General features: G+C 48.9%; 1 protein-coding gene across 1 annotated transcript in view; it reads right to left on the minus strand.

Annotated features, from left to right (window-relative positions):
- Positions 1 to 3,981: 3,981 nt before the first annotated feature.
- mtcl1 (microtubule crosslinking factor 1) overlaps positions 3,982 to 24,959 on the minus strand; it is a 39,314-nt gene continuing 18,336 nt past the window's right edge. The window contains exons 4-14 of the mRNA XM_076148320.1: positions 23,544 to 23,603; positions 22,068 to 23,456; positions 17,580 to 17,678; positions 17,252 to 17,473; positions 16,108 to 16,269; positions 14,322 to 14,489; positions 12,498 to 12,758; positions 11,258 to 11,569; positions 11,021 to 11,097; positions 9,098 to 10,652; positions 3,982 to 5,429 (exon numbers count right to left, since the gene is read on the minus strand). Of these exons, the coding sequence (XP_076004435.1) occupies positions 5,208 to 5,429; positions 9,098 to 10,652; positions 11,021 to 11,097; positions 11,258 to 11,569; positions 12,498 to 12,758; positions 14,322 to 14,489; positions 16,108 to 16,269; positions 17,252 to 17,473; positions 17,580 to 17,678; positions 22,068 to 23,456; positions 23,544 to 23,603 (4,527 nt within the window). The 3' untranslated portion in view covers positions 3,982 to 5,207. The remainder of the gene's footprint in view (positions 5,430 to 9,097; positions 10,653 to 11,020; positions 11,098 to 11,257; positions 11,570 to 12,497; positions 12,759 to 14,321; positions 14,490 to 16,107; positions 16,270 to 17,251; positions 17,474 to 17,579; positions 17,679 to 22,067; positions 23,457 to 23,543; positions 23,604 to 24,959) is intronic.

Genomic DNA, 24,959 nt, shown 5'->3' on the forward strand with positions numbered 1-24,959 from the left:
CCCGTCGGCTCTGTGGTGACGCCGGGTTTCCTGCTCCAGTGGAGGACGAGGAGGAGGAGCCTAACCTGCCGCCTCACTACATATTGGTTCATCTTATACCCGCCTCTCTTCCGTTGTGTTCATTTTATTTTTTTTTCATGTTTTTTTTGTGCATCCACTCATACGACTCACCAAGGCAGCACCAAACCAACAAGGAAACTAATTAAAGTATTAAAGCAACATGTCAGCGCACACAACCCTATGGAAAAATGTTTAACAAAGGAGCATTGTTGTGTGGAATTCGAGGAGCAGGATGTAAAGCATCCTTCTCTCTCTAAACTCTCCCCACCCAGCAGAGGATTATGACCCAAATCCTCACACACACACAGAAAGAGGGAGAGAGAGAGAGAGAGGGGGGGAGAGAGAGAGAGAGGGGGGAGAGAGAGAGAGAGAGAGAGAGAGAGAGAGAGAGAGAGAGAGAGAGAGAGAGAGAGAGAGAGACTCAGTTATCCACCCACATCCACAGATACTCTGGGAAGTGGTTCTCCATTATAGATCCCATTCCAATGTAAAGGGAGAAGCTTGTGTGTGTGTGTGTGTGTGTGTGTGTGTGTGTGTGTGTGTGTGTGTGTGTGTGTGTGTGTGTGTGTGTGTGTGTGTGTGTGTGTGTGTGTGTGTGTGCAGTGGCAGTGCCACGAAGAGGGCTGGGCAAACCCAAAGGAGACAAAAGAGGAGTTGAGGAGGCACTAACTGAATGCCGTCTTTTGTTTTTGCTCGTCCAAACACAGGCAGATGGTTTAACTGAACTATAGGGGCCCTGCAGCTTTGGAACAGTTCAACCACAGGTTAGACCGCAAGTCAATAATGGGAAAAAATATGTATAACTGTAATATTTACTGTAAGTATCAAAAATAAAAGTACTAATAGAGAAGAATGCTCCTTCGCACTTCATCATCTTCTAGAGGAGGAAAAGCAGCAGATGTAGTAAAGTTCCAGTACTTTAAAGCTTCATCTTACAGTAAAGACTCCTCTGCTGTATTGATCCCATGTTATTCTGTCCTGTGTGTGTTTGTCTTCACACCCCGGTCCATCTGCTTGTGTGCGGAGGCCTCAGAGACCTCAGAGGCCTCGGAGCCTCAGCTTTATCCTCACATGAGAAGAATGACATCACAGACAGAGAGGAGAAAGCGCTCGGGGCCTCCGGGCGAAGCCGTCGCTCGATTCTCCTCGGGGCCAAACGTTTTGCGTGGAGCTTTTTTTGTAGCGTTGGCATGACAACCTTCTTCACTAATGGCACAGCCAGGCCTATTGTAGCGATCATTGTCTATCTGAGGCCTTCGCTCACAGCTGCAGGCATTCGGGCAATTTGGGCCCAATTTTTTGACAGATTGCAGGCGTGAGCAGCGTGGAGCCTTCGGAAAGGTTCGTTTTGTCTGCAACACAAAGAACGGAACAAGCTTTAGGGGAAATGATTGAAATGGGCTTTTATCTGTCCTCTACTCTGCAGGCAGGAGTTTCAAGGTCTCGACAGCAACTTAGTTCCTTTTCATCAGAATCAAACGATGAACTAAAACGGGAATTTGTGATCAGAGAGCATGAACACAAACACACACACACTCCCTCCTTTCTCCTAAATTAGAATTCAAGAAGCTATGAATATGCAAATGAAGCCCCGCCCACCTGCAGCACGGCTCAGGTTAGAATCTGTTACGGATTTAAAGTTTCAAGGTCTTAAGTTTACCAATGATACACACATCTGCACACATCTCGCTGTTTACAGGCCTTGAGTTTGAGAAAATGTTGTTAGTGACACATTTCTCACTTGTAGTGTGAATAATGTCGGTGTTTATTCCTCCAGGACTCACATTCTGCTGTCAGGTACATCGAGTCTCTATTAGATGAGACGGCGCCTCGTCTTAGGTTGTCCTTTAGGTTTAGGATGCATCCCCGAGGACGCATCTGTCTTCCTTTGCCGCGACACAAATGGGTTTCAGTGTGCGGCGTCACACCTACAGCGGCTCAACGCTGCATTTATCTCAGGAACAAAACAGGGACAACAGCTGCAAACCCCACTATAAAGGAGGAGAGGAGAATCTGGCAGCATGGGAACGTGGGCTCATTCATTTGTGCTGCAGAAAGAGAAGAAAGGTCCAGGTGTTAAGAAGTGTTCTGAAGCTTTCTGAGCAGTGGCAGAGATTGTTGGTTGGTGCTCAACTGAAGAATAAAACTGTTATTATTATTATTATATAAAAGTGTTAATCTGGTTAGTTAGTTTGACACCAACAACAAGATCAGCACATACACACTTAAAATAGCAGGAACTAGTGTGAGCAACTGAGTGTGTTTGGCAGCCAAGGAGAGAGAGAGGGGGGAGAGAGAGAGGGAGAGAGAGAGATGGTGGGTGTGTATGACACTTACATTCCATATGATGCAGGGATATTATATAATGGGATCAATACAACATATTACCCAACTCATTCAACCTACAGTCGGTTTTAAAAAGCTTTTGTTTCTGCTGCTGTGAGTCTGCTGGATCCCAGGGAAAGGCGTGTTAATGTAGCGTGTAAATGCATGCAGATAACCTTTGCAGCTGGAATGCAGGCTGACGCTCGGCTGCAGTCCGGCTCACATTGGGACCAGATCTCCGCCTCGACACACAAGGTGTGAATGCACACAAATGCAGGCTCTGCAATAAAGTTAGTTTCAAGCAGAATCACAGTTTTGAATTAAAATGGAGAAGTGTTTTGACTTAAATTCGTACCTGCACCTGGACTGTGGTAGAGGATCGCCAACGACTGAGCAAACAGGAAACAAGGACGATAATAGTTCAATATTAACAAAAACAAACTGGAATTTAGCTAAAGAGTCAGATCTGTCCTCCACATTTTCTTGTGGAATCTATTGAGGTGTCACAGAGGTCACAGAGGTCAGATCAGTGACATACGGTGCTCCCCCTCTCTTCCTCTCCCTGTGTGTGTGTGTGTGTGTGTGTGGACTGAGGGCTGGTGTGAATTATTCAGCAGTAGGTTCCTCTCATCGTAGTTCCTCTCATAAAAGCATCTTCTTCTTCTTCTCCTCCTTCCCTGCTCGGTGCCATCAGCAGCTCCCAGTGTGCAGTCGGGCAGCATTCATTATTCATGCTTCTAACTCTGTGGAAGGTATCGGCCCTGCAGCTTTACTCCCTCTGCCTCTTCATCACTCTCCTCCCTCATCTGCCTCTTCATCACTCTCCTCCCTCTGCTACTTCATCACACTCCCTCAGCGCCAATAAGGTTGAAGAGTTCACCAAATTATAAAACAATAAATTGTGAGATTTCACTATTTGTCTGTATTAGCTGGTAAATATTTTTCCTTCCATTTTCACTCCCATTTTACACAAAAATCTGTTTAAAAAAATGTGAACCAAACAACTTAATTATGATGTCCAGCAAGATTTAACGTCACACAGCATTAACTGCTAATTATGTTTTCTGAGTTTTTGACATTTTTGCCCACTAGGGGGTACAAAAGTAAAAGTAATCAGATCAATCAATAAATCCACTTTGGTTTACTCAGGGTAACAGATGATGCCAGAGGAAAATGATTCATTCAAGCATGGAAACAGTTCACAGCAGAATTTGGTTCCTTTGACGTCAAACAGTCATTTGGTGTAAAGGAAAAAGAAAATAAGATAGCGTGACAAACTGGTGATACGCACAAGGTGACACATGTATGACGGTGATGTAAACGGCTTTGACTTCTGAGAGGACACAATCTTCTTAGTCATCCTGTGTGTCTCCACCCTCTGACCCACTGTAATCCTGTGTTCTGCAATGTAATCCACACACACACACACACACACACACACACACACACACACACACACACACACACACACAGGTCTAATGAAAGTGTATAATCTACAGTTGTATCTGAGCCGTATCGTGCTGCGATAGAATACTAAATATAATGACAGATGTGTGTACAGATGCACCATCACACACACACACACACACACAGAGGTCTTGTAAATACACATTCATGTTTATTACCATTTAAACAGAGACTATTGTTAGACTTTTGACATAGACTTTCTATTTAAAACATTCATATTTTTCCCTACAATCCCTTTCTCTTGTCAAAAGAAAAAGTAATTCATATCCAATAGTAACAACTGTACAAAGACAGCTTGGTAAGTACAATAATTGACTTAAAAAGTGTTCTTATTTGAGTCATGTGACAACGTAACGACAGAGCACCCTCACGATGACGCTTTTTCCCCCAGCAGAGCTGAGCGATCACAAATGACTAGAGCTTGTATGTACATGCACTAAAGTGCTAGTGTTCAAAAGGCATGCAAGTATAGTTGTACAACTGCTTCCCAATTATGCATATTCAGTTGTCGTTCCCCGTCGTCTAAATGTGTACAGAACCAAACATTCATCTGAAAGTAAAAATAAATAAATACATCATCATCATAAATGACATCATGTCTCTGCTTCAGACCCAATGAAGCAGAAGTTATGCTTTTTTTTTTCTTCATTTACTCCCCTTGAAAGCAAACGTGTAAATGCAAAGGCCAGGAACCAAAGTAGAATAAGTAAGGTGTCATTTCGTTTGTCATAAAAATACGTCGGACGCAAAATCTATGCAGGACGGAACGTAACAGAGACATTCATGTATGTAAAAAACAGAAAAGAAAAAGAAAATGTAAACAAACTCATGTAAATGTCTTGCCTGGACAAATACAAACAGCTCACCTACAGTTTTTCTTTGAGACCTGAAAAAAGGTTTAGAAACGTGACCATAAAAGTATACTGTATGTATTGCATACATATGTACATATATGTGGGGCTGTGGCCCTTAGAGGACTCTAGGTGGGGCCTTTCTGACGGTCCCAACCACAGCAGTGTTGTCAGAAACGGCGCCACCTAAAGTCTCTTTGGGGCGAATGCGGCTTGGAGTAACTAAAGTGTGTACAGGCACCTCTTATGGAAATGTATTTTTTGTCTGTGTTTACTCTTGAACTATTTATTGATGTTATTACAGTACAGTCCAGACTCTTCTAAAATGAAGTTCTGGTTGTTTCCTCAATGGTCAGCTGGTGCTACTGGTGGATCCCAACCCCCTTCTGGCTCCACTGGTAGGAGTCTCTAGACGGGGGGGTTTCTGAGGTACTGGGTCTTTTTATGCTCCAACAAGGAGAGGCAGGTCAAGGTGGAGAGCAGAGGAAGAGGAGGAGGAGGGCCTCAGACCGGAGGATGCTCCTGCCCTGGATCCTCGCCTTCCGGTATGGGTTTCCTGTGTCCTGGAGGCGGGAAGGTGAACCTCCTCTTTGAGCTCTCGCTCCACTTGGGGGAGGAGGAGGGGGAGTGGGCAGCCCAGCGCGAGGGAGGACGGCGGTTGGCCGGGCGGGCCGGTCTCAGGAAGCGGGAGTCCAGGGGCGGAGCCACCGGAGAGCGAGGCAGGTCCTGCCAATGACAAGAGCCGTCAGAGAGGGGAGACAACCAGAGGGCCGCGGCTTCATCCAGGCCGAAGCAAACACAAACGGAGAGACGTCACAGATGTAAACAGAAACGTAGTCCGCAGATCAAATGTATAAATGATGTGACTAGCATGCACAAGAAGGACACAGAGAGAAGCTGTGCCAGAGAGCAACCAGAGCACCTCATCACCTGAAGTTTGAAGTTTATGAAATAGACAGACTGGTGTCCTCTGACCACATGATCAGTATCTGCTGGCCCGTATCCAAAGGGTCGGAGAGAGCTGGAGCACATCCTTTATTTGATGGCTATCGCTCTCAGGCTTCACCGCTTCTTCTGCACATTTCCGTCCGTTCCCACAGTGTGGGAACGTAACCAACCGGTGAAACAACAAGCCTGGTTTATATCCAGGTGTGTGTGTGTGTGTGTGTCCAGTTACGCATTTAAATAAAGTAAGTCAGAGAATATGTGAGTTCTCCCCGCCCGCTCAGAATGATGTCAGGGTGCGATTGCGTAAACGCTCGCACCAGGACATCACACCACTGGCCTGATTTATAAATAACTCATCTCCAGGCGTATAGATTCAGACTGAAAGATGGGGGACATGGAACCCACAAAGCAACAAACTAGTTCTGCTAAAAATACACAGCAGTCGAGCTGCGGCAGCGGCGTGAAAAGATGAACCGAGGGAGGATGAGCGCCGCCACTCAGTGATTTGTTACACAACCTGCTGGAAACACAGTCACAGAGATGAATAGGTGACGTCTGCGGTCTTCAGGGGTTTGAAACCACTTTATATACTTGTATGGACACAGCTGATGGATGATGCTCGGGCTAGAGAGACTAAGCAACCTGCTCCACACACATAAGCAGGGTTCAGTGAGTGGAACAGCGGGTTAATAGACGTTTTCTACAGTTGATGCACCAGCTGGAGGTCAGAGAGGTCACAACGAGACAGCAATGAGACCGATCCCATCTGTTTGGAGACAGGAGAAGCTGTTTGTTGGCTTTTTGTTACGGTCCCTCATTTTGATAGTGTTCACACACACACAGACCCAGAGGGCACAAGTGAATGATGAGTGTTAGGGGTCGTCTTCATCGGTCTTTGGACGGCTTGTTAGTGTGAGAGGAATGGTGAGGAAACTGTAGAAAGATGATGAATAAGTGGAAACAAAACCCTCACTGACACACACATACACACACAAAAGGATTGCTGTCCATCCAGGTGCACACATGGTGACACAGATAGGAGGACCTGCTAGAAACACAACGTGGCCATGTTAGAGAAGTAAATGTACACACTGATGGTTTCACCCAAATGGACGACAGAGAGCCTGAGGAATGTGCGTCTGCTGGAGTGAAACATGTCGAAAAGAGTCGCTACTTTGCGTCGCGTTCGCTGATCCACGTGAGCAAAACGTCACCAGATCACCGATCACAGACACAAGATGACGACTCGGACACACAGGAGCTTTAAAGGACCATGCCGCTGCTTTAGTCTGTGGAGGGCGTGGCCTAACTCTGAGTGCCTCTCTAGTGCAGATTCAGATCACAGATTGTGCGTTGGCGATACAAAATGACCAAACTCACATGATCCTTTTCAGAATGTCCCAGTTTGCTTATTGTTGGTACGATTACATTCATGAATGAACTCTTTTCAGCAGTGGACTCTGGAATCTGAGCCGTCACATCTGTCACTTAAATGCACCAATGAAGATGCTATCAAAACAGTCTGTGCACTCCTATTAACCAGCGGTGACTGTGATAGATGAACCATCATTAACATTCAGATTATCCTCAATTTAAACCAAATGAAGTGAAATTACACACAGCATCAATCTACAGACGTACGGCGTGGACGGTGGAAGATGGATGATGGACTACGTCAAGCAAAAACAGCAGTATGGTCCTTTAAACAACAGATGATCAGAAAGTGAGCATGCACGTTTACGTAAACACCAACACAGATGAATGGCTGCTGCACGACTCCGATGGCTTCACACACTCGTCGTACCGCTGACCTGTGAGGCATGCAGGTATGGAGAGGGGGTGGGGGGGTGGGGGGGAGGGGGAGGGGCCAGCAGGGAGGTGAGGTGAGAGGTCCGTGTGGCCGGTGAAACCCTCCGTGTTGTGGGTGGAGTGGGAGGGTCAAAAGAGGAGGAGGAGGAGGAAGAGGAACTTACATCGCGGAGACAAGCAGAGTTAGAGTCCCCAAGGAGTTGTTAGTATGACAGTGTGGCTCTGGATCACAGGAGAGAGGGGGGAGGGGAGAATAGAGGCGCAGATGTTAATCGGTAGAACTGGGCATAGGGGAAGAGGAGATACATGATAAGCCTGGTATAAGATCTCTGATATCGGCCCGCGGACCACACAGACAGCAGCAAGCACACACACATACAGACACACACACACACATATACACACACACACATACATGTCAGGCCTGGACAGAGCAGAGGAGGGGAGGCTCACTGTGAGGAGATCTCAGTCTTATCAAGTCTTTTTGGTCGTACAAGTCTTATTTTGACTCGTTTCTCAGGAAAATAAGACTTGAAGCTTGAAGTAAGAGACTAAATGACTTGTTAAGAGTGTGACGTGTGCAGTGTTTGAGCTCACCGCAGATACACACAGACGTGACATTGTGATGTTTGGATTAGGTATCTCTAACAGTTTGAACGTGGATCATTGAGTGTTACTTCTATTTCATGTCTGTGTGTATCTGTACACACACATATCAGAGACACACACAGAGCCACAGAAACACACGATCCACATCTATGTTTCAGTATTGACGTATTCTGTGCTCCCAAATGCATTGTTTTCCTTTTGTGTTAGTGTTGTGACCTTCATCAGAGGTCAGAGCGTTACTGACAGAAGAGGAAAACAAACACACTCGTCTTATTCTGTCTGTTCTGCACAAACACCTGAAGTTCAAGGACATATTCAATCAGCAGAGTAGATGTTGTTTGAATGTACAGCTTTAATACAACTTGACCTACTTCCATGAAGTCACAATCTGTCTGCTGTCGACGTTAAATGTTGAGCCTGATAACGACACGAGACGGGTTAGTATTGCATATTTATCTCTGTTTCAGCATTTAAACATGACCAGCAACTGTGGTTTTCCATCTGGCGTTTATTTGTTCCACACATCAACTGAACGGGAAAAGGCCCGACCACTTTCATCACGGGAAATTAACGCCAACCCTTGAGGATGAAGGTCGTTTTGTTTGATTCTCTGATTGGGGATTTGCGATCGGGGTTACACGTCTATGTTTGTAACCATGGTCGCCACCTGGTGCATGTTTTCGGTGCATGATTCAAGTTTGGGTCGGGCCTCTGCGATAGTTAAAGCACAGAGAGGTGAAGCTACAGCAAAGCCACTACAGTGAAGAAGGAAGTACACAAGGAGAGGAAACATCTCTACAAAGTGAAGCAAAGGTTCAGAATGGCGGGAAAGGGTTAATTAAATATTTGGACGTTACCACAGCATCAGTCATTGCTTTAGAGCTCAGAAAAAAAGACTTTTGTAATGCAGCCACTTTGCATTTGGAGGGGAATCCATGGAAACGTCCTAAACATCACTTGGTCATGAAACAACAGGCCCAGATGAAATGAAAGGTGAAGCCATGATTCCAGTGCGTCTGTATATTTACCTCCATGCACGCAGACTGGCCTCTGTCCGAGTCGGCCTGCCTGCCGCCGTCCCTGCTCTGCCCTCCGGCCTGCAGCCTCCTCTCCTCCCTGAAGCTTTGCTCCTGCAGCTTCTTATTGAGGATGCGAGCGGCGTTCTCGGCCAGCGTGTAGCCTGGAGGGGCGGACAGGTCCTGCCGTATGCTCACCACCTCTTGGTTTTTGTCCCCCTGCGTCTCCACGATCAGCTGCACGGGACTGGGTGAGCGCCCGCGAGCCGCCCGTAAGCACTCCTGCGCCGCGACCGTAGGTTTGGGTTCCGTGGCGACCAGAGCCCCGTGAGCCGGGCTGGGCTCGGTGGTGGAGGGCGGAGTCGGGCGAGAGCGACTGGGGGACTTGTTGAACTTCTGCATGGAGTCGTAGGCCACGGGGGTGTGGTCGATGATGTTGAAGAGGCTGGAGAGGCCGTCGTTGATGGTGGTGTGGACAGGGCTGTCCCGTGTGGTGGTGGAGCGGGCCCAGGCCGACTCGCTGTTACCCTTCTGGGGCGTAGTTGGGGTGGGGGCTCGGGTGCTGTTGGGGAGATCCGTCTTGCTGGACGTGGAGAGTTTGCGCTGGAGCTTGGGCGAGCCGTACTTGGGCGAGCAGCAGGGACGCTCGAACTTACTCTGCACCACAGGAGAGTACTGGACCTTCCTGGTGCTGCGTGAGGGGGAGGAGATGGGGGTGCCGCCGCCTTTCGGGGTGAGGCAGCGGTGGGGGCTGCTGGTCAGATTCCTCAGAATGTCCGTCTGTAGACCCACACTGATGGTCTGAGTGGTCTGAGTGCCTCGGGTGGTGAAGCCGTTGGTCTGGCAGGCAGTGTCCCGCAGCACGGGGCCGGGCGGGGAGCGGATGGCGTTCCTCACAGAGATGGCCACCTCCTTCATGTCGTCGCTCATGTTCCTGGAGAGCTGAAGCTCCAAAGACGTAGCGTAGCCCACTGTGGGGCAAATAGGGGGCTGGTTAGGAGACGTCAGTAATCCCCCTCCCTCTAGAAGAGCACAGGGCCATCTTCCACCGCTGAAGACCTCCTCTGGACCACTGGGCCCCATCCCAGCCTCGCCTCCACTCCTGGCTTTGGTCCCTTTACCGTACAGGAAGTCTGGGTCTTGGGCAGTTGGGTGCTCAGCTGCCCCGGCTCTGGTGGGGCTGTGGAGGAGGTGGACCCCGTAGTGGTCGGCCCCTGCTGCCCCTGCTCCGTTGCCCCTCAGTGGGGACTTGTGGCAGTGCTCGGGGCTGCTCAGGGTGCTGGTGGTCAGGGTGGCGCTGGTGGTGAGGAACCAGGAGGAAACTGGCTGGAATGGATCAGGAATGGACTCTCCTCCCCGGGCCTCGGGCCCAGGACCCGGGCCCGAGTCGGACGATGGGAAGTCCCAGCCCTTGTTGTTGAACTCCTCAATGTACTTGAGGTCGTCTGGGGACAGAGGAGGGGTGACGTCGTCCTGCCCCTGGTCTCCGTGGCGAGTTTTGTCAGGGAGGAACGGGGAACTGTCCATCAAACGCTGGAAGTCGCTCATGGAACACACAGACTTGGCCCTGGACACGACACACACACACACACACACACACACATTAGCAGGGACTCTCTACTGGGAGATGAAATTAAACATCACAGAAACAGTTCAAACATGATCTCATCTCCTTCATTTCCCCTCTGCAGACGTTTGCTATGTGTGTGAGTGAGTGTTCTCTGAAAGTCATTGAACTGAAGCATTTAAAACTGTCTGAATTATATCATTTTCACAGGAGAATCACCCGAGGGAAACTGACTGCCGCTTCAAGAAACAGTTAATAGAAGCAGGAGTTGGTGCAGTAATCTGCAGCCAAAAGCAAACCAGGCTGTTGGTGGTGTGTGTGTGTGTGTGTGTGTGCAGGAGTGTGTGTGTGTGCAGGATGGAGTTTACCTGAGCAGACTCCCTCCGCTCAGCTCCTCCTCCGGGTAAGCAGGAGGACCTTCTCTCTCCGAAAGTTCAATCAGAGCCTGGAACCCAGCAGACACAAGCAGTCAATAACATGGAAGGTGTGAAGGTCAGAATACTGCAAACACTTTACTATGAAAACCATCAATGAACATCAGTGTGTGTGTCTGTGTGTGTGTGTGTGTGTGTGTGTGTGTGTGTGTGTGTGTGTGTGTGTGTTACCTCCTCCATGCAGGGGAACCTCTTCTCACCCTCCAGTCTGGAGGGTGGAGGGACCTCCAGGCCGCTGAGGGGGTCCAGGGTCAGAGCATCCAGGAAGAGGTTCTCCGGTCCTTTCAGCCTCGCCGCCGCCGCCCCTTGCTCCTCCAGCAGAGCGTCCGAGTCGGAGTGTGAGCGAGCGGTGTGGTGGGGTGAGCGGGGCGAGCGAGGGCCATCGCAGGGGCTGTCCTGAGGGGAGAACACGCCTCTGTGGCCCAGGCCGCCATCTTGGACGTCCACGCCCTCGCCTCGCCGGCCGTTCAGCTCTCTCTGCAGCTGAAAGGGTCACACACACATCATTTAACAGCAGAATCATCGATTTATTGATTATTCTTTTCAAATCACTGCATTAAAATGGCGTAACAGTGATTACACATGTAAGAGGAGGAGATTTAAAGCCTGTGAGTATTTTGAGGGCCAACACATGGATCATTTATGCTTTGATCCTTTAAGTTTATGTTTGAAATATTCAGTGATCCACCTGCAGCTACAGGACATTAAGGACAGACGGCACATCTTTCATCCACTTGGCCTGTCAGGATCCTCTGTGTGTGTGTGAGGAGCCGGACCAGTGACCTGTGTTTTACAGCTTCGCTCCATCGTCCCTGAATAATGCATCGCCGCTCCGCCTCCGCTCGCTGGAGCATCAGCCGGTGGAGGTGAGCAGCGGCGTTCCCAGGTTCCTGCTCTTATTCCTCCTCCTCCTCCTCCTCCCGCTTCACGTGTCAATACTCTCATATTAACCAATTTGCGTTCCCACTTCCTGCCCTGAGCCGAGCGAGCCGAGACACAGAGACGCTGCAGTTTAATCTCAGATAGGACATCAATTATTCATCTGTCCTCCTCACCAAACACCGGGGAGGACGGTGGCTTCGGTCGCTCCCTTTTACCCTCACACACTGTTTCTCACATCCTCAGACTGCGATGTGATCGTTGTTGCTCTTGTTTTAGCTCTAAAGCACTTTAATGAGGCTCTATAAATACTGTCTGTCTCTTTATAAAGGAGCTGTGGAGACTCTGGACTCCAAATAATATTGCCAATTTGGTCTTTATTCACATTTTGAGAGAAAGTGATGATGTTATATTACCGAGAGGAGTAACTCCTAACCATCCTAACTGTTACTCAGAAGGTTTGGCTGTTCCCTCTTTAGTCACAGCTCTCTCCTCCACACTTGACCCCTTTGTCTCCGTCTCTGTGTCTCACCCTCTCCATGTTGCGGTGGAGCTCCCTCATGCTGCCGTCCCACTCCTGCCGCTCCCTGTCGAAGCGCTCCAGCAGCTCGGCTCTCTCTCGGCTCCATCGCTTCTCCCCGTGCTGCAGCTTCCAGCGGAGGTCCAGCGAGGTGCTGTGGCTCTCGGCCAGCATTCTCCGGTGCTCCTCGCGCTCCTGGTTGAACTCCGGGTCCGAGTCTGCCGCCGTCTCCCCCTCGCCTCCCTGTGCCTCGCCTCGCACCTCCTCCTCCAACTGTTCAGGCAGCAAAGAGGTTAGAGTTCAGAAAAGGTTATTAGAGAATGTGTGAAAATGAATAGAGTTGATTTGATTTGCAGAAGAGCAGAAAGACAACAAATAGAAAACATGTTGCCTCGTAAATGATGTGGACCAATAACCGTGTTATGACTTATGAGAGTAATGAAAATGTCAGAGCAAAAATGTTATTGTTCAATTATTTCCCCAGGTATTGACAGAGAAATGTGTTCATTTCACCCGAGGAAACAAGCAAATGATGCAATGGAAGAGTCATTTTGAAAGCATTGGGAGGTGGTGATGACATGCTGTTCATCCATGCAGCATCTGGAATAATTAAACTTCTCCATAAGAAAACAAAGGGATTGCAAACGCGGTGACAACAGACCGACACTTTTCTCAGGCTCATAACTTATCAATCAACCCCCCCACGACGGAGCAAACCAATGTGGCTCTGGCGTTGTATGAAGAATGAGTCACAGCCGCCTTCAGATGTGAGTTTACGTAATTCCCATTCAGAAAACAACAACAACAACAACCGCAGAGATTATTGTCTGATGTATAATGAGTTTTAAACTAATAACATAACAAAGCCATTATGTAGGAAGGTTTCAATTAACAACCGAGTACGATTTATGTAGGAAGCCATCAAAAGATAAAATCAAAAGAGAGCTTGATGATGTAAGAGATGACGGCAGTAAAGAATCAATCTGGTGCTTAGAAGCTCGACTGACCAGAAAGCATCAAAATCTCTTTATGTTCTAATATAATTTAATGCTTGTAATCATTTACTTTGAGTATTTTCTCCTTTCTGCTCCTCTCAGTGATGTTAAGGGGTTGAACGTTTCTTCCTCTGCTGTCAGAATCTCTGCGGCGGCGGCGTCTCGAGTGTCAGAATGCTGCACGTCTGTCTCGCCGCCTCAGATTTAATAACCATAAATTTGAATGTGAACTTGCTCCGGTTACCTCAGACACGCCGAGGTGACAGATATTCAGTCAGTCACTTCCATCCCATTATCCTTCCTCCTCCTTCCTCCTCCTCTCAAGCACACAGCGGACACACCGGCTCAGCCTCTCACACTCTCTGCTGTGGATTATGAGCTTTAATATTCAGTTTACTGGGCTTTAAGTTAAGGTACGAATATACAAACTAATGTTATTGTGTAATTGTTGGGGGCAAACATGAACTATCAGCATGCAAATAAGATGAACTTGTGTTAATTTATTCTTAATCTTAGTCATTCAACCTACGCAGAAGTCTTCAGTTCAACAAGCAATGTTTAGAAGCTGAACTAATGACTTTACACAGTAGGATAAATACGTTTCCTGTTTTTTTCTTTGCTGCGTGACGACAATAAACTGATTTGTGTCCCTTTTCTTTGTCTTGTCAGGTGTGATGTGGATTCAGACAAAACGCCCTTGTTGCTGTTCTTCATCTCATTACTGCGTTGTGAACATTACACTGAGTGGCCCAAGGAGGGAGCTGCGATTACAGGTCAGCTGAGAGGCAGCCTGGTATTTAGCCCTGTCCCTTTAAGGCCGCTGCTGAGACGCCATCTGTACCTGAGCCACCTGGCACTTCATCTCTGCCCACTTGACCTCCCAGGCGGCTTTGTCATTGGCGTAGGACTGCTGCAGTTGGCGTCGCCTCGCCTCCTCCTCCCGCAGCTCCTCCCGAAACTCCTCCAGCAGCGTCCGCAGCGCCTGCAGCATCCGTCGGTTCTCGCCCAGCTGCGAAGAAGAAGAAGAAGAGGAGGAGGAGGAGGAGTAGGAGGAGGAGATTAAAGCAGAGGCGTCAAATGGAGTAGATTCCTCCTACTACACTCCTGCACACAGCGAGTTCACCGGGTTTGTTCCTTATCTTAGAATCTCTTTGCTGTTCTCTCTTCTTGGTTTTATCTGCATCTTTAGTTTATTTTTTAAAGCACTTTAGAACAAAGCCCGATTTCTACATCAATCTGAGGCGACGCTCTGCTGTACCTATCTGCCTCCATTTCCCCCACGTCTCCCTTCATCTTTATCTGCTTTTACTGCCATGTATGCCTCAGAAGAATTCAAATATGCACAAATGAAATCCTGCAATAGTGATGTAATGTAGGATTTACTCTTAGATCACTCATCTACTTTAGAGATCCTGAGAGTAAAGCAGCAATTAGAGCAAAACATTAAGACAATTACACAGAAGTACTGAAACATGGAGACTTCCAATCATATAAACACTGAGCTACTGTATGAACTGAACTCTGTGTGCCGTGGAGTGTGTGAGGAGCCCTGAGCCCCTGGTGGTCCTGGAGAGCCTTCAGCCTTTGGCACCGGCACACACAAAAGGATTTCTGGGTAAATTACCACCTTGAGGCTTCAGGTGTGAGTCAATCCAGCTTCAACCGATCTGATCTGTGACCAGGAAGCAGCACCGTCGGGGCGAGTGGAGGTTGAGTGCATTGCTCAAGGGCAGCTGAAGCGTGGCAGTGAGGGAGAGGTAAAGCGAGCCTCTTTTATCTCCTCAACCCAGATTCATCCTGCTAGCCGGGAACTGAACAAGTGACATTCTGCTGCCGCTTCTTTCTGAGTTAGGAGTTTACGGCGGCGAATGCGGCTCGACACAGCGGAACGTTCCTTTATCTCAACGCGGCTGCAGGAATAATCAGCTGCGCTCTGCTGCGGTCCAATGTGCAAACGCTTAGCAAGGCCATTCTGCTTTTCTGCTCTCGTGCATTAAGCTTAATATAGTCTGCAGTCACACATGGAGAGGTGCTGTCACAGAGCAGCACAGATGTGAGATCCCACACACACACACACACACTAACAGGTCATTTAGGAAGTTGGAGAAAACTTTAAAGCGAAAGATAAACTAGGGCAAAATACTAACACAGCTTCATTAGAAGAGGAGAGTGAGGAGCTTTAGATGAGAGCAGACTTCCTCCTCTACTGTATTTAACATTACAAAACAATGAAACAACTGGAAAATGAAGTTTCAAGCAGTTTTTTATGATTATTTTGGAGTGAAATCCTTCTTTCTACTGATCTCACTTGATCCTATGCACCCAATGTAAGAGAAGGACGATTATTCTTTCTGAGCCCTGTCCAGATCTGCATGAAGCTCACTGTACACACGTTAATGAGTGCAGCTACTGTAGAAATCTAGGTCACGGATCTCATTTGCATATCATTATGAGCCGTGGTTGATGTCAAAGTTTGTGCTCGGTGCCACAAACAAACAAGGGAGAAGCTGCTTTGATCACATCTCTCACATTTGTGCTTAAATTTGGAAATTCCCTGGCGCTTTAATTAGCAAAGCGATCATCAGCATCACCATGGCGGCCTCGTCTGCAGATTCTGGTTCCAGTACCTGTCTCTGATGCTGCAGCTGCTCGGGTGAAGTCAGTGAGATGACGGGTCCGGACTCGGGGACGTCCTCAGGAGTGTGTGACATACATAGACGCTCGTCCGACTCAGCCTCTCCCTGCTCCATTATCGCGCCCAACTCTGGGATGCCCTCCAACTTCTCCAACTGGAACAGAAACACAGAGAAATAAAAGGCTGAGCGCTGAGTTTACGTCGCCATAAATTCAACTTTAAGGCTCACAGGGACTGAGAGGGGGACAGGAATAGAAGATGTGAAGCTTAGAGGACTGACGTAACTGACTGATTAAACTTGACTCGGGTGGGTTCCAATGTAAAGCTGAGGACTTCTGGTGAAGCCCAGCAGGGCGCACAAAGCGGCAAGTGATGAGCTCCCCCCCCCCGCTTCACCATCTGTATGCGCAAAACTGTTTTCACAACAGGACGCAGCAATAAAGGAGGAATTAAAGTCACCTGAAGCTACGCTCGTATGCTGTTACAGGTGCTTTGAAGGTCATTCTCAGGGCGAAGCTGCTGCTGCACGCTGAGGCAGGTTGCTTTGGTAGAAACAGGTTAGTCAGTGTGAGTGACGAGGAGAGTCTTTGACAGAAAACACAAAGACACACACACACACACACACACTGCAGGGCTGAAGACACTGCTTCACTGCAGAGGTGTTGCTGTTAAATTCTTGCCTACACCACAAAAACGGAGGAAAGGTGTCGCACTGACGAATCAACCAGAGCGAACACCAAATAGAGGAGGAGCTGCAGACATGAACCAGATCAGTGTGACGTCCCTGAGGGAGGCGTGGAGCATCAAAGTGGAGCAGGGTCGTCTGTCGGTCTATGCACCGTCTGATCCTTTTGGCTCACACATCAAACCTGGTGTGTACTTGACTGAATCTCACACAGGGGGAATATTGTGAGGGGCTCAATAACAACGACGCAGCGGAGAGAAGAAGAGGAGAAGAGGACATATAAGCTGCGTCTGGATGTTATCAGAGGCAAATCCCATTTCCCTCGTCACTCTCCACCACCAGGCAATCCAATAACCATCAAGCCATGATAAAAGGCGTGGAATGGTCCCACTGCGGCTCCTGAAATGAGACTGACTGACTGACTGACTGACTGACTGACTAACTGACTGACCTCCGGGTGCACCGCCTCGTCGCCGGCCTCGGGTTTGCGGCCGAGCCTCCAGTGCATCAGGATCCACCTGAGCTTCATGTAGAAGATGATGGTGTTCCTCCTGAAGAGTCGCACTTCCTGCTGCAGCACGGCTCTCTCCTGGGCCCAGGGGGGCTCGTGAGTCTGGAGACCCTGCAGCTCCAGACCGGCACGCTGGGCCTCCAGGCGCAGACGCTCCTCCTCCTAATGTGACACAGATTCAAACTTGATTAAAGCGGAAACGCAGGAATCATCGCTGACATTTTAACCTCATCAGGTGCTTTTATATGTTCAACCAAACAAGTTGCACCTGTGGTAGAGGAGCTGCAGCCTCTGGCTCCTCCGTCGCCGCTCTCAGCCGCCGCTCCTGATCCAAACGAAACTGGATCTCAACCGGCACGTCCCGCATCTGAACCCACACACACACACACACACACACACACACACACACACACACACACACACACACACACACACACACACACACACACATACCCATACACACACACACACACACACACACACACACCCATACACACACACACACACACACACACACAGTCAGTTTAACAGCTTGGGGATTTCTGGAACAAGCTGATAACATTTCATTACTTTCTTCTTCTTCTCTGAACTCGACGTGAGAACAGAACACAGATCTGACCTCCACACAAACACAAATCTTTTGTAAGTTAATTTGTAACGCCTCAGGGTATAATTATTCTAATCTAACACGGCATCAAACCTGTTTCTAATCAAACCACAAACACACTGTGGAAGTAGGACGCCTTCTTTCCGAATTAGCAACAATTTGTTCAGGCAGAGATCAACAAGAGGCCTCCATCACTCACACACACACATTAAGACACGGAACCCAACACTGGAACAGAACTTACCACTTATCTTTTCCATTTTTAAAGCAAAGAACTTAAGGTATAAAATCCCCAAAATGCACTTTAAAGTGAGTCAGATTACTTTGACTTCTTTGCCGTAGAAACTGGATGCATATCTCTTTTCCCCGTCAGTGTACTTCCTGTTAGTGCAGGTGGAAATGAGATGCTAATGTTTATGGTTTCAATGTAATGATTCTGATAAACCGGACACCTTGTTAACAAGCCGCCGTGCCCTTGAGCAAGCTCTCATAACTGACATTTCACCGTGACCTCTGACATGTAAGCTGAGCCGCCTGATGTGTCTGTCGTCCTACAAATGACTCAAACTTTCATATCATACCAGAAAATGTGTTTTCTACTCGTCTTACCAAAGAGGAAAAGATTGCAACCTGTCCACAGGGGGAAACAAAAGCAGTAAGAGATAAGAAGATGCTAAATCAAAGGTGGCTGTGGGTTTAAAGTGCAAAATTAGAGTGAATGAATGAAGTGAAATCTTGCTCGGCGTGAAAACGTGACTGCTGGAGCGTAACTACATACAGGAACAATAACAAGCAGGTACTTCTACTCTTTATTTATCTATTTATCTCATATTTCTGTCACAATCTACAGTGTAAAGCCAAACTCAGACATTTTCTTTCAACATACTGACACTTCCGCTGCACTTTCCTATTTTCATTTCCTGTTCCAGCTCTTCTCTACAGCTGCAATAAGACAGGAGAGCCTAATATCATATGTGTACATGCAATCAGACTTGACCCTGGAGCGTCTTATGGCTCTGCAGAGCTGATCACCTTGGAAATCAAAAGGTTAGTCGTTCTATAATTGAAGCAGCTCCTAAGGTTTTTGGGTTAAACCAATTGGTGTGATACAGAAATAGAGTCCAGGTCAGTGTGGAGGCTCGCGGTGAAGCCAGTGTCAACTCAGTCCGGCAGGTGGAAGGGAGATGGAGGAGGGAGGAGGCACTGACCTCTGCTCTTAAAGCCAGGGCCCTGTGGTACCTAGTGAGTCCCGTGGCTCCCCTGCTCTGGGCCTGGACCCCACCCTGGCTCTGGCTGTGGGGCTCCACACCTCGCTCCTGTCCTAGACGCCACTCCAGCTCATCCCTCTGACCGAACTGTGAGTGACGTGAGGTGGGGGGGAGGGGAAGGGAAGGGGGGAGGAGAGGGGGTGGGCGGGAGTGTGGATTGGGTGGGGTGAGGGCGTGGTAGGTGGGATGGGAAGGGGACATGGGTGGAACAAAGGTGACACGGGTGCAGGAGGGAGTGGGCGGTGGTGAGATATCAGAGGGGAGATGTGTGTGAGGTTGATTTTTGGACAAAACAGACAGAAGACAACAAACATGGCGAGGGGACGGGACAGAAAGCATGGGAGGGGGGACAAAAACAAAAAGAGAAAATGGATAAAGAATATAAGCAGCAGTGGGAAATAAAAAAAAGTGTGGAGAACTAAAAAAAAACGAGACTAGAGTATGAAGATGAGCGCAAAGAGGAAGACTAACTTAAAGATGACGGCGTACGAGAGAGATGAGAAGAGGACGAGGATGAGGATGAACAAAATGATGGGCTGAAACACCTGGCAGAGGGGGGGGGTATGAAGAGAGAGAGGGGGGAGGGAGGCGAGGGAGGGAGGAAGGGAGGAGGGGAGGGAAGAATGCAAAACACTTGTTATGAAGCGCATGCAATGAGGGATACATGAGTCCAAACCAACAGCAGAGAGAGAGAAAGAACCACAGCAGACTGCAGAGCGAGAGGCGGCGCTAAGAGAACACATGCCCGTGCACAGCAGCGGGGAAACAGGGAGAACAGGTGCATCCTGGGACTTACGGAGATACGGTGCGTCTTGTTTGCAAACAGAACAGTTGAAATATACAGGAGGCGTTAATCAAACTTCAACAGGAAGCAAGGTGGTAAATTCCTCCTTCTGCAGCACAACCTACCATTCTTTGATTATACTTATGTGTTATAATCTTTAATATGTACAACTTTAAGCATTTTCATGAGTTCTCCTTGTAGATTAGCGTCCCATCCACCCAGCTTCACCCAGGCCAACCAGAGGAGCGAAGCAGAGACATAAACATGGAGGCAGCTTCAGCTTCTGCTTCTGCTTCAGCTTCAGCTTCGGTCTTTCATGTCTCCGGCCATCAAAACAGCGGCCTGAAGTGTTTGTTTGATCTGCTACACAAGGCTGGATGATTGGAAACACACACACACACACCTGCCCACTCATGCACTGTGGAGATGCTTGAACTGGCTTTGGAGGAGCAGACAAAGGAGGGAATTCATACAAACACCACGTCGTTAAATCAATTACTACGGTTAAGGCCATAAGTGGCGCCGCTGTGCTGTTTCCTCATTTGCATGTCGACTAAAGACATTTGTGAAAACAGTGATTTTGCCACATATATGTTGAATTTTAATACATTTTATTCATCATCAGTCTCTACTTTTCACCCGTCTCCTTTTTATGAATTACCTCCAGTCTGATGAAATGCTAGCTTGAACACTAAAGCTTGATTCAAACAGGGACAGAAAGCAGGAAAGCATCCGGATCGATCCTCAGGCAGCAGCTCACACACATCCTCATGCAACTCTGGAGCTCTTTACTGAGCACAGAGGTGATTTTAGAGATTTTTATGGTTCATCTCCTTGGCAACACCATGGAGTAACACATCTCTCTCTGGATTGTGTGAGTGAGTGTGTGCGAGTTTGAGTGCATGATATGTAGAGCAAACACAACAGCTACAGCATTTATGTCATCATGACTCACACACACACACACACACACACACACACACACACACACACACACACACACACATTGTTGCAGAGAGAAGCGAAGCTGCAGAGAGAAAGTGAGTGAATGTCTTGCAACAATTCACTCACACATCAGTAAAAGGTGATAAAGCCAAATGGATGACGTGTTTAGTTCATTCCATTCATCCCAAACACCCACCTAAGCACCCACACACACACACACACACCCCTCGGATGGCTTGAAGCGGGCAGACAGAGAGTGTAGGGGGGAGAAGGAGGCAGGCGGGGCTGTGAGGATGGAGATGGAGATGCAGGTGTGAAGGTTGCGATGGCGGCGGCGGGGAAAGGGGGATGGGGGGGGCAATGGGGTTAGGAGAGGGATGGGTGGGTGTGGTGGGGTAGGGTGGGGTAGCGGTGGTGGTGCTGGGTGGCTCATAGAGGGCGGGGGGCTCTGCTGCTGTGTGACCCTGCACTGGAGCTTTTTGTTCTCAGGACCTCTGGGAACTCTCATCATAGGTTCAATGGGGTCGCCTACAGTCGCAGCACTTTAATGAGAGCTCTATTGATGGGAGCGATGCGATGGGTCGACTTCTTTCACACTGCTGACCTAAGATTCTCCTTATGTTTTTGTTTTTTAAGATATTGTACCACTAATGGCTTCACTGGGAGGCAGCTCAATGGAGCGTAGATGAACTCCTGCGTTTCTAACATACGACACACACACACACACACACACACACACACACACACACACACACAGAGTGGTTCTGCCTCCCGCCAAGTGCGGCTCTGCAGACTAATGTTTCCTGCCGCTGCGTTAAAGCCAAGCAGCCATCTGCCGGGGTGTCTCAGTGACTCGGGCCTTCCTGTGTCATGATACTGTATCATCTACACGAGCAGGTGAGACGCTTCTCAGGCTAAATGCTAATCGATACTACGCCTCATGCTTTTAAAAGGAAGCCTCTTTTTGCAGCAGTCATGAGAAAATCTAGAATATTGACTTCCCCCCCGCCCCATCACGGCTAAATGCCACTGTGGCCTGCAGGCTTTTCCTCCTTATTCATGTTTCAAAAGAACAAAGCAGCCAGAGAAAGGTAACATGTGTATCTCCCTCAAAGCAGTCTGGGTAACGGGACGTTTAGGAGTTGAACGTACCTGGAAGTCAGTCACCAGGTCTCTACCAAAGGTGCCGATGGGAGAGTCTCTGGACATGGAGGTGACGGAGGACAGGAAGCTGCTGGACTCGGTGAGGTTGGGCATGGGTGAGAGATCGTCAGTCCTGTCTCTCAACCCGTCCCCCATGTGGTCCAGCTTCTCCATGAAGATGTGCAGCTCGGTGCGGAAGGCCTTCATACGAGTGTTGATGGTATCCAGGACTTGGGTGTCCGGTTTGGATCCGGACCCCGCTTCTCCCTCCGGGCTGTCTCCTGTGGTCACCAGCAGCCGGCCCTCAAAGATCAGGCTGTCGGTGTCGGTGATGAGCCGGTCCACCGTCTTCCCCAGCCGCTCCGCCTCTCGTTTCACATTGCCAAAGGACTCTCGTTCTTCTCTCCGGCGACTGGCCAGTTCCAGGGCGCTGAGCTCGCTGCCCTCTGAGGGTTTGAGGCTCCCGAACCCTGAGGTGGTTGCCGTTTTCTCAAACAGGTCCTCCGAGTCGCTCTCGCCCCCGACCGGTCCCTCTCTCTTGGGTTGTAGCAGAATAAGCCGCCCTGCCTCTTCATCCTCGGCGGCGTCTCTGCGTCCGGCGTCGCTCTCTGCATCGCTGTCCCGAGGGCTGCCAGTGCGCAGACCCAGGTGTGCAGCCAGGTCACAGCGCTGGACATTGGACATGAGGACACGGTTCTCATACTGCAGCTTCATCACCTTCCCGCTCAGCTCGTTGATCTGCATCCTGGCCGATTTCAGCTCCTCCATCATCATCCCGCTGCCCGAGCCGTTACCGTTCCCGCCGTTGCCAGGCTTGAACAGTCCTCCCTCCATGCCCTCCTCTCCGGTTGACCCTGAGGTGCTGCTGGGGCCGAACTTGAAGCGGTTGAGCTCAGACGTCAGCTGCCTGTTGTGGTCCTCGATCTCTGAGATGGAGCGACGCAACAGCTCAGCCTCCTCCTCCACAAACTGGAGATGTCGCCGGAGTTCACTGGCCGACTCCAACGCGTCGGCGCCGTAAGGAGACGAGGGCATGCTGGAGAACGGTTCCCGCCCAAAGCAGTCTCTCTCATACTGACAACGAATGTCTTCGTTCTCAGCCCGGAGGCTTCGGTTCTCCACCTCCAGCTCCACAATCTTTCTCCCGAGGATGTTGGCCTCCTCCTCCACCAGCTTGAGGCGCAATCGCAGTTCAGCTTCCCTCGTGGTGTGCGGACCCCCGCCGGCACACTCAGCGAGGGGCAGAGGACTGTCCACGTCGCCGTAGACGGACTTGTACTTCTGCAGCTCCTGCTCCAGCTCGTCCTTCTCCCGGCCCAGCTTTGCCATCTTCTTCCTCATCAAGCTGGACTCCTCCTTGGCGAACTGGAGCTGGCACCTGAGGTCTGCACTGTCATCCTGGAATGAGGCGATGCAATTAGAACCGTAGAACAAAAAGGCCAGAGCACTTTACAAAACTATTGTTATTTAACAGAAAGCTCTTACCTGAATGATGGATTTCTTGTCTTTAAAAGCTTCTCTGCTTCCTCGTCTTCTCAGTACAGTCTGTGAAAAAAGAAGGATAAGAAGAAGAAATCAGCACTTTTGTATTTTGGCTTTAACTTTTGAACCGCAAATCAGAGAAAGTAACATTTTCCCTTGGTTCCTCTTAGGGTCAATCTACAGCCAACCATAGGCCACGCCCAAAACATGGTTGTTACCGGAGATGGTAGATTGTAGGTTTGTCAGTCAACATTGAGAGTCACAATCGGTGGATTACTCCTCCTTGGTGGAGGTATGCACCCTGATTGTGTTCTAGTTCAGCCATGACACACTGAGTTGACATTCAGGGTCATTACTGCATTAAGGAGAGGAGAGATTACAAAGAGAAGCGATAAAAGAAGACAATAGTGTCGATGTGTGCAGATTGAAGATATTATTGATGATGTCATACTAATCTAGACATGTTTGTGCTCCTAACACAGGGGCATTGTGTTCAGCCAACTTCCCCTAATGTGAACCAGGCCCTGCATGAACCACGTTAATCTGTGCGGCAGTCTTACATAAGGTCTCCATCATGGGGTCAAAGCTGAGGTTAATAAGGAAGTATTTAGTGTAATGGAGACTGCAGATCATGGGATCATAATAACCTCCTATTCATCCATGAACAAAACAAAATGTCCAGCATCAAAAGCTAACATCTGTTTTACGATGTCGGGCTTCCTGCCAGGAGGTGAAGCTGGACGCCGCATCGATTTGCTGTCGTGTAAATCAGCGCCTCCTACAAGTCAGATCCTGCTCAGACGGATGCGTTGCTATGGCGTTTTTTGTGTCGAGAGTCACATCCCATTCAGAGCTCAGCGTGACAGACGATGTCTTCCCGGGGCTCTAATTCAGCGTTTCCGCACAACGCTGGGGGAAGCATCTGCTCGTCTGATGGGAAAATCCATCCTGCAGCTATATACTGGACTCTGCACGCGAATCAGGGATCAAACGAGCGCGGCAGCTTAGCGCCACAGACTGATAATAATAATAAAATCATCGTTTTGAAGCGAGTCTGTCCACTTTCTTCATCCAGCAGCAACAGCTTGATCGCACAGACGGGAGATAGGGAAGCACTTGAGAGAGCGGGAGAGCAGAGGAAGGAGGGAGGCCGGGAGAGGCGTTTCTCCTCTGTAGATGCAGAGTGTGGCGCTCTCAGAGTCGAACCTTTTTTCCTGGAACAGATTGCTGCCTTGCTAATGTTATTTAAAGACTCTGGTGATCAGTTAAGCTACAGACTCGGCTCCTTTCTAGGAAGCGCAGCGCCTGATAGCTCCCATCTCAATGTTGCAATCAAATTTCTACAAACTGGGACCGTAAGGGTGTAAAGCATCGTCCTTGACTACCGCCAACACCATGTGCTGATGCCAGGTTATTATG

Source organism: Genypterus blacodes, unplaced genomic scaffold (assembly GCF_046128005.1).
Source record: "Genypterus blacodes isolate CSIRO-AG114 ecotype Tasmania unplaced genomic scaffold, CSIRO-AGI_Gbla_v1 ptg000005l_1, whole genome shotgun sequence".
NCBI lineage: Eukaryota > Metazoa > Chordata > Actinopteri > Ophidiiformes > Ophidiidae > Genypterus > Genypterus blacodes.